General features: G+C 36.1%; 2 protein-coding genes across 2 annotated transcripts; one reads left to right on the top strand and one right to left on the bottom strand.

The window, feature by feature from the left end:
- The first annotated feature begins 499 nt into the window (after window positions 1-499).
- Window positions 500-5,441, top strand: LOC110786056 (binding partner of ACD11 1). The gene is made up of 5 exons (XM_056838591.1): window positions 500-690; window positions 1,801-1,904; window positions 2,093-2,168; window positions 4,478-4,561; window positions 4,658-5,441. The coding sequence occupies exons 1-5, from the start codon at window positions 685-687 to the stop codon at window positions 5,180-5,182; spliced, it is 795 nt and encodes a 264-aa protein (XP_056694569.1). The 5' UTR covers window positions 500-684; the 3' UTR covers window positions 5,183-5,441.
- A 283-nt stretch (window positions 5,442-5,724) lies between these two features.
- On the bottom strand, window positions 5,725-9,683 carry LOC110786055 (probable pectinesterase/pectinesterase inhibitor 61). Its single transcript, XM_021990559.2, has 4 exons — window positions 9,053-9,683; window positions 7,343-7,770; window positions 6,818-6,957; window positions 5,725-6,681 (listed from the first exon to the last, which is right to left on the bottom strand). The coding sequence occupies exons 1-4, from the start codon at window positions 9,659-9,661 to the stop codon at window positions 5,957-5,959; spliced, it is 1,902 nt and encodes a 633-aa protein (XP_021846251.2). The 5' UTR covers window positions 9,662-9,683; the 3' UTR covers window positions 5,725-5,956.
- Window positions 9,684-10,217: the final 534 nt, after the last annotated feature.

The raw sequence follows: 10,217 nt of genomic DNA, 5'->3' as shown, positions 1-10,217 counted from the left end.
GAAATTCGTAAGAGTACTCATTCTCAACAAATCATTATATTGAATTTATTCATTGTTATAGCTTTACCATGACCATGTTATAACAATGAATGAATAAAGTTAACATAATCACGTACTACGTAGATGTCTACCACGACCATATTGTTCTCAACTTAAAATAACTATAATGATAAGTAAATATTGTTTAATTAGAAAAAAGGTAAATATTAATCGATTGAAACTGGTTTAACTTAATCAAATTCAACTGAACAAGTAAAAAGTAGTTACTTTTATCATTAAAAATATAATTTTAATTAATAAACATGATCGGAACTCTATGTATTAGTGTTAAACTCAAAATCAATTGCCATTTTAATCCTTTTTTAATATTTTTTATAAGCAATTTAGATCCTACACGAGAGAACATGATGCGCATTATATTCTCGACAAAAAATGAGTGAGGGTGGGGTGAGGAAAACGTGACAGCAACATTAACTTAACCTCCGCTCCACCATCACGAAACGACTCTCCCTCCTTCCCTCCTTCCCTCCACCCACGCTAGGCGTGCGCCTCAAATAATTCCCCCTCTCTCTCTCTCTCTCTCTGCATTCCTATTATTGCAGCAAAGCCAAATCAAAGTCAATCCCTATTTCGTTCATCTTCTCTCTCTTCTATTCGATCTTTGCTGTTCTTCATCAAATCTCCATGTCGGTGCGTTGTCTTTCTCTCTCATCTTTCTATTGATCGCATTTCTTCTCTTATTTGATTTTCTGTTGCATAAATTCCTTTTCATTTCTATATTATTGATCATTTAATGCCTGTTTTCTTCTTGTATTATCGTTAATTGATCATTTCCCCCCTTAATTTGTGATGTAGAATCAATTTGTTTATGTTCTTCCCTAATTATTCATGTATGTGTTGACAATTTGTCGTATGTTCTTCCCTAATTATTCATGAAATTTATCATTTTTTCTTAATTTAAGCCTGACTGGATTTGATGCCGGGTTTTAGGGTTTGTAATTGTAAGCTAATACTGTTTTATTGATCGAGATTTAGATTATCATGTGAGTCCGTTTCTTAATTTATCTATCAAATTTCTATAATATCAAGTGATTCTCACTCTTTTGAATGGAATCAGGTTGTAATTTATGATTTAGGTGAAAAGAAAAAGAATAGGCATCAACTTTAGCTAAGAAATTAAGGATGCTAACTTTTGTGGGTAAATATCACATAAAGGACTTGGAATAGTTGTAAACGAGGAACTTGATTGATGTCTATTCCTTGTCATTGCTTCATTCTTATTATTGCCGGTGATTGTTATATTGAACTTGAATCATGGATATTGTCATTTCATCAAGGTTATTGATCAAAAGTATCACGACGATGTATTAATGTAGGATGTAAACAATGTAGTTGCTTTGATTCAATGCCATTTCTTTTCTTTGAATCTGCCCAAATAAACTGGCTGGTAAGCTGGTTTTCTTTAGGTTCTGTAATTGCTGGGTTTATCATTGTATGTTCAGACCACTTCCAAGCGTTCATTTCTTACATGCAAGAATCAAATGGGCTTTATTTGATTTCCCTAAATAGTAAATACCATAGGATAGAAGAATGAGTTTTTATGGTGGATATTTGTGTATATCCCTTCTTTTCTTTACACATTTGATATGTTAATTCTCGGTATACATTTATAACATGCAACCCTTAGCCCTTTACCTCTACACAAGAGGATTAGGCTACTAGGGGACACTGATCCTGTACCTAGCTTGATTTAATTCATTTACAAACGAATTATGTTAATCAAAGTATATTTTTTCGCAGATAAAAAGTGTGAAAGTATGCAATGTCTCCCTTGGAGCATCTGAACAAGACATAAAGGAGTTCTTCTCATTTTCTGGTGAAATTGAACATATTGTGTTGCAAAGGTTGGTATTTTTGCGTGCTTTATCTTGTTAATTATTTCTTCTCGATTTGGTTTTCGTAAGAGAGAATTTTGGAATTTTCCAGTTATCGTATGACCCTACGATGTTGTAAATTCGTTACTTTCCTAAGTTATACTTCTATGATTTATACTTGAATTTTCATTCCAAATTTGCTGCTATCTTATCTCCAGTGAGAATGAACGGTCTCAAACTGCGTATGTCACTTTTAAGGATGCTCAAGGTGCAGAAACCGCTGTTCTTCTTTCTGTAAGTCCACATCCAAAGACCTTTGATTTTCCTTTTGCGGTTTTTATGTCATTTTATTTGTAGTGTACTTGTTCACATATGGAATGTATGTACATCTTTTTCTTTTTTTTTTTCTCTTTAGCTAATTTATGATCTGGAAGTTTGGAATAAAGTGTTCTCTTTTTTTTTTTTTGGCAATTAATAATTGATTATATTACTCCGTAATAACCAAAGCCTTGAGGAAAAAGAACTCAAGGGATACAGTAAGCCCTAGCCTCCAGAACAACTGTTCCACTAAAGCACTAGCAAAAAGCTAACCTGCTAAAAGCAATCAGGACAATAATCTGTCTCTAAATTGCCAAAAAAAAAAAAAAAAAAACTGTCTCTAAGCTCATCTGAGCTTAGACCTTGAAAAGGATCTCTTTTACAATGCTCACAGCAGGTTTAACAGAATGCCTAAACACAACAGGATTCGTATAAAGCCAGATGTTGTAGACTACTTCAGTAAACGTATAACTGGGAAAGGGTTCCAGTTTTCCTGCTCCTCTTGGCTGCAATGTCTAGCTCCTGAGAAAAACCGTAGCTCCTCCTGAAAATACCCAAAACTAAGAGAACTTTCTGCCAAACCTCAGCTGAGAAAGTACATTTAAAGAAAAGATGTTCCACAGATTCCTTTCCAGTATTAAAGACAACACAGTCAACAGAACAACCAATCCACCATGCTTGAATCCTATGAGCTGTATACAACCTGTTGAGGGAAGCCAACCATGTGACAAAGATACTCCTTGGACTAGCTTTTTTATTACACACCACTCTTCTCATGGCACTTTAACACATACTCCTTGAAGAGTTTTATAAACTTTACTGATAGAGAATTTACCTCCAGCAATAGTGTTGTTCCACCCCCTGCTTGCTGGATTATATCTCTGCAACCAAGAATCTTCTTCAGTGCCCAAGAACAGTTTAGGAATAGCACAACTCAAAGGATCCCGCCCTTTCATATAGTAACTATCCACCCACTGAACCCAAAGCTGGTCCTATTTATAAGCCAAAGCCCACAGCAGTTTACCAATAGCCACTTTGTTCCATACTGCAATGTTCTTCACATTCCAACCTCCTGCTGATTTAGGAAAGTGTTCTGTTGTTACAGACCTTACAGTTGATATCCTGGTCGTGGCTTGAAAATTTGTGGGGCTCAATTAGTGTTTATGTTTCTTCTGACTTGACAAAAACCATTACGTACTCGCATGAGTATAACTAATGTACTATCTTTTCTTTCGGCTGGGGCATAACATTTTTGGCACCAAAGTTAGTGTTCTAAGCATAGTGGAAAAACTCTTTTTATGTTTTTAATTTATCTAGATGGCTTTACTAGGTTGTTTCGGGTGTCATTTTGCGTTCTGTTGACCGCTGAACAGTTCTTCGTTTATGAGGTTGAAACGGTCCATGGGTAGGAAGTGCTGTTTTTCTTGCTACAATGAAATTTGTGTGGTAACAGAGGCTAACAGAATCCTAGCCCTTACTACAAGGGGAATTTCTTGTCGCTGAAGTTATGCTTTTTATAGTTTTATGATCAGCAGTAGAACCTACTGAGCTACAAACCTACAGTAGCAACAAGCCAACAACACAGTGGGACTCACTGAAGCAGTAAGAATTGGGGGCACATTCCCTTTATTTTGTTAATTTACTAGGTCACTTTAAGGTCTATTTCAGAAACCAATTTTGTTTTTTCAAGAGACTAATTACCTGCCTCAGGGAAGCGGTGATGTTTTATGTTAATGTTGGTGCTTGTTTTATTATTTTTAATTTATTTTTATCAACTTTTGATGGGTTTTCCCCAAAATTTAGGCCAAGATTTTAGTAAAGCGTCTTGGCACTCAGGTTAGGGTCTCTTGTAAACATTCCAGTTCAGCTATAGACCTTCGTCTTTTCCCGATGATATTTCAGTCTCTACTCAGTGCTTTATTCTTTCTTCTACTTTGGCTCTTACGCAGTGAGTTGGCTGATCTTTTCATTTCTCTCTTTCTTGGTCCACTGCACCTTTCTGAAGTTCTGAACCTTAAATGTATGCCCTTTAAACCTCCAAGGCTCCAACTGCTACCCATATTCCCACAGTGGACACACTCCCTCGCAACTTCAGTTGGCAGCCCATGCTGTTCCTCACTAGTCTGGTTTTTTTTTTGGTGTGTGGGGGAGGAGGGTAGTCTGCCTTTTCTTTTGCTGTTTCCCCCTTTTTTCTTTCTGTGTGTGTGCATAGGGGGGCGATTGTACTTATGTGTTATAGTTGAGTCAATGGGATCCTCATGATGTAATTCTACTTTACTCTTCAGGGTGCGACAATAGTTGACCAATCAGTTACAATAGCGCTTGCACCAGATTACAAGGCACCAGCTACTGTATCAGTATCACCTACGGTATGATTTTTTCTACACATGCATGTCCTTACAACCAAGTGTCGTAAGTATCTTGTTGAGCATGAGACCGGATATAACAGAATTTTAATCCATTAGGCAACCGAGAGCAACACTGTCGCAGCCGGGTCCCCAGTGCAAAAGGCGGAGGATGTTGTCACTACTATGATAGCAAAAGGCTTTGTCTTGGGAAAAGATGCACTTAACCAAGCAAAGGGCTTCGACGAGAAGCACAAATTCACTTCCACCGCTTCTGCTACAGTTGCATCTCTGGACCAAAAGATTGGCTTAAGCGAGAAGATTACCATGGGCACAACCTTGGTAAATGACAAGATGAAGGAAGTTGACCAGAAATTCCAAGTCTCAGAGAAAACAAAATCTGCCTTCACAGCTGCTGAGCAAACTGTCAGTAACGCTGGATCTGCCATCATGAAGAATCGCTACATCTTGACTGGGACTTCTTGGGTTACTGGTGCTTTTAACAGGGTTGCAAAGGCCGCTGAGGACGTGGGTCAGAAAACACGGGAGAAAATGGCTGAAGAAGAGAAAGAAAGAAACGTAGCTGCTGGATATTCTCAAGTCTCCGAGTCTGGTTCCCCAAAAGCCAGTGGTGGACATCAGTAAGTTCTAGGTGCTTGATCCTGTAATATGACTTTTTTTTATGAAATTTGTAGTTGGTGAAGCTTTATCATATGCCACAGCAGTTTGCTCTTTTTGGTTGGTTTAGTTACGTTTTAGATGTATAGATTGTCATGTGAAGTTGTGATGTTAATTTTTACTCCGGTTTTACAGCGAGTTTCTGTATCGTTTTACATTTTGTCTTGTGCTAAACTCAACTATTAAGCTCTGTAATTACCAGTTGATTTTTACAGTTTTACTACGAGTTTAATGTGTTTGGAAACTCTAGTTTAATGAGGAAAACTGTGTAAAATTGTAGAAATAGGAGAATTACTTAATTTTAGAATGTTTGGTAATTTAAATAGAAAAGTGAGGAAAATGAAATGTGCGGATATATGTGAAAATTAATTAATTATATTTTGCCTGTTTTATTTTCCACACTTTTCTCTTTAAAAGTGATGGAAAAAGTGTGGAAAACAAAAGTGAACAAGTAAAAACATGTAATATTCCATTTTCCATAGGGTTTTATCGTAATTAGCCAAACAAAGTTAATTTTAGAGATTTTATATTTCTTCGGATTAAATTTCGTTTACTTTTCCCCACATTTCCACGTTAACTAGTTTCCAAATACAGTGTACATGACTGTCTGGTCTGTTACTCCGCTAATTGCTACTCCTTATGACCGTATTATTGATGTAGATTCAAAAAATGATAATAGACAATTTTCTAAACTATACTAACAGTAAATTTGAAAGGTCTAACAATTTTCCATAAGCAAAATCAGGGGACTGTTTCTGGAGGTTGCGCCATTTCCCACAATCCTGCTTCAAATGGCACTTGTGTTTGTCCAATCCATGAAGATCCACCCACAAATTGATCAACAGTAAACCGCCCCGCTTCGGCAACTGACAAATTAACATGAACACCAGACGATATCATCCGCTGACTAGTATTAGCCCCCGGACCATAGTTCATAAACTCACCGTAAAAAACACTATCTAATGAAGACGTTGCATTCCAAGGTATCCACCCTTGCGAATCAACATGATCACCAATGTACGACACCATATACACAGTCGTAGCCCACTCGCTCCACGGACGTCCCAAGTACGTCGAGTAGTTCGATTTCACGAGCTCCAAATCCGGGGCAGCCCGTATTTGACATTCGTGGATCGATATACCCGTACACATGTTAGAACACGGTTGTTTATGGGCAGTGATCGTGTTCTTTTGGTGTTCCATAGGCTTACGAGAGTATATGGTGCAATTTTGTAACACTGCTTGTGCCTTTCCGAAGATGAAATCTACTGTTCCGTATATGTCACAGTTTCGGTAAAATTGGCGGTTGGAATGTACGTAAAGGGTGTCTTGATACCCCTTTATCTCACACTCGTAAAACACGGATTGCTCGGATTTTACCAAGAGCGCTACAGCTTGGTGGTTTTGTGGTCCTGCCGTGCTCTCGAAGGTTATTCCACGGGCTAAGAAACCGGCACCGGTGACTCCTACATAGGTAGGTTCAAGTTTATCAATCGTACTCTACTACAAGAGATGGATAGTCGTTTTTGGTTCAAAATCATGATGAATTATCTTAATTGTGCAAGCTATTATTATTAAAAAGGGGATTTAGAGTATATTTACCAAAAGTTGCAGTCTTCAGAGTTGTTACGTTATTGGCTTTGACACTTTTACTGCCCGTGATAATGGTCATGCCCTTGCCATCACCTATAAACCATAAATTAGTCTTTCTTTTACTCACTATTAAGTTCGACTCTTGGTATCTGCATCCCAACATAAAAAAGTGATTAGTCATTAGCAAAAATAACGTAACACATTTATATTTTGGTTTCAAAGAAAAAAAAATCGATGTCCGAAAAACGTGTACACTTGTCTACTTTTCTCTCTCCAAATCGACAATTTGGTTAACTTTTCTCTCTATATTTCTTACATTTTCCTTTTCAATCTCTCTGAGTTTCTACCAATGATATTGACCATAGTATAACGTAACGTGGGAGGGAGGGATTATAAAACATGACGACCAACTTATGGAGTAAAATTTCCTATATTCCACTAATGGACCACTTTTTTTTACTACGACAACACGACGAAAATCAATGGTTAAAAATTAATAAAATGTGATTTTAATCAAATGTACCCTATTTTTACCTTCCTGCTTTGACATGAATGATGAATGGAGTACTGCTATTCTTGGGAGCCATTTCAATGGCCTCCCAAATGGACCTAACAGTAACATTAGGCCCAATACCGTGCTGAGAAACTGTTATATTGGGCTGGATCATGTTTATTGGTGTGGCCAACATCTCCCTGTGTTTCCTTGATATCCATTTTGGATATTTGTGATCCATATTGGTGGGCTCAAGACCCATTAACCTTCTACCTGAAACGACGTCGTTTGACAACACCGTGCTCGAAAGATCCAAGTGGTTGCTTACTATTTGCCACAAGTCTTGTAAGATCTGAGCCGTCTCATGTTTTAGTGCTCCTCCGGCTTCTTCAAATCCCTCCGTACACGTGTCTTGGTTTGTGCATATTGTTGCCATCCATGTCATCAAGTCCATTATAGAGGTTTGACTCTAAAATGTTTTTAAAGAAAAATGATAAGTTAGTTTTATGAACACTTTTTTTATAGGACAGTCTTATCAAGTATATTGTGAGGCTTTAGAGCAATTTACATTATAAAGCTTTTTTTTTTTACTAATATATGATTTGATGAATAAAAACGGAGAAAGTATCTCTTTTTTTTCTTTAAAAAGAAGTATGAAGCAATTTCTTTTTTGGAAAAACTAATTATTAGTTGGTATATCTTTTTCGAGGGAATAATGATTAAATACTCTATATCTTTTATACCTTATTCAAATTATTTTGTATTATGGAAAGAAAAGTGAACAAAATTATGAGTTGTCAAAGGGATATTTCTTTTTTCCTTAATAGTGAACATGTTGATAATTCTGTCACTACACATTGATAAAATCTTTTTGGAACACAACTAGTTTTTAGAGAAAACTTCAGAATTTTGTAAGGTACAAATATGTTTTAGGCTACGGAGTAAATGTTTAATATCTTGATCAATTATGTTTCTTCACCGTATTCTCTCCCTGTTGAGAAATAATAGTCACGTAACGACATACACTAATTTACTGATGTTCAAAGAAGATTATCGCATTTTTGAGGAAAAAAAAACATTAAATTATCTTCAGATTTTCAAATATATCATGTTCAATCCAAATTTAAGTTAAATGGAATTAAAAAAAGCAAAGACGACGGGAGAGTAACAAAAATCATAATTCATTATTGAAAATTTGATTGAATTAACGTATGTTATTATATAAAGAGTTTGAACAATGTGACACTTAACAACTATCTTAATTCATAAAAAAAAAATTGATAAAATTATCGTGAGTACTTATAGTAAATAGAAAAAAAAGGATTTGGACAATATATGTGAGAATATTCTCACATATACTTACTCCAATTCTTTATAGTTGCAACATAGTGGAATTTGCACTATTCACATAATCTACTTTGCTTATTTTTTATGATCTATGCTTTAGGAAAAACATATTGATGTGGGATCTTGTTAGATTCGTCTTAATGTATATCTTGCGAAAATCAATTTTTTAGAATTTTTACTTATCGGTAACTAAATATATCAATTGTTCAAGATATGCATTGGCAAGCGTGAAAAGCAAAGTGTTGCAACTAAAAAGAATTGGAGGAAGTATTTATCATCACCCTCATGGCCTCACCCTACCTAATTGAACATTTGCACCATTGCCCTAACATATACTCCGTACATTAGTCCTAACATTAACATTAGCAATTTAGTAAATGAGTACTTAATCAATAATTAAATACCTGATTATTCTTCTGATCATCATTAGATAATGATACTAACATCATTATGAGGGGGCGACTACGTGTGAGCAGGTCCACTGAGTCTTCCATGAGCTCTACACAATCATCATGAGCTGACCATTCAAATGAATCCTTAATTTCATCAAATCTCTTCTTTTCCATCATTAAATAATCCAACCCTTTCCTTAACCTCTCCAACGTTACATCCAATGACACGTGTACATACCCGGGCCGGGTCTCAACGTCATCCCCAATCATCTGTGTGTTCATGTACTCTCCTAGAGAGGTAACACACGTGGCCGGATACCGGGTCACTTCACAAATCCGGGTGAGCGACACCGATGCCGCCGCCGGTGGTACACCCACCCCGGCGGAGTTATTAGATGATGATGACGTGGAAGTAGTGTTTTTTTTGAAGTAATGTTTATGTTTCATGACAATAACTATCATAATTGTTAATAATGATGCTACAATTAGTAGGAATAATAACACTAGGAATGTAACACGGGCGTCCCTTACCAGGATGTGTTTTCGGGTTTGGATTTGTTTTTGCGGTAGTTGTTCCGTATACCTAGCCGATTCAGTGGGTTGGAGCTTACCATACTCCATTGATTAATTATGGTTAATTGTTGGCTAGGTATTATGGAGATGAATGAAGCTAATTAATTAATTAAGGTCGTGTGTATATATATATATAACACATAAATTTACCATATATATGACGTTACATCACATCATAATTAACCAGCTGGTACATTATACAAGGTAACATATATGGGTGGACGAGATGTAACACTTTCCTAATTAAAATGTATGATAGGGTGTAACATGTACATGTTACGTTGTATATGGTATATATGAGTATATGACTGTAAATTTCCTTAATTGATGGTTGTTAAAATATTCTTTCCATCAATTTATTAAGCTTAGCTCGTCTCTCATCTTCAGATTAGAAACCCTATAATATATTTTGTACGTAGTTTCGTAAACTTTTTATATTTTGATCCTTTAAGGAAAGAGAATAATAGATCAAGAAGTGAACTTTCCTGTTTCTTCAAAGAAATTGAGTGGATGATTGGGTGGTATATGACGAGGATAATAGAATAACTTGGAGGAAATTTACAGTTTACAGCTGATTTTTTTTGTGGTATGTTGGGAAAGAGTA

The sequence above is a fragment of the Spinacia oleracea genome, chromosome 3 (genome assembly GCF_020520425.1).
Source record: "Spinacia oleracea cultivar Varoflay chromosome 3, BTI_SOV_V1, whole genome shotgun sequence".
Lineage (NCBI taxonomy): Eukaryota > Viridiplantae > Streptophyta > Magnoliopsida > Caryophyllales > Amaranthaceae > Spinacia > Spinacia oleracea.
The sequence above is the reverse complement of the archived record's forward strand: the minus strand, read 5'-3'. Positions and strand labels throughout refer to the sequence as shown.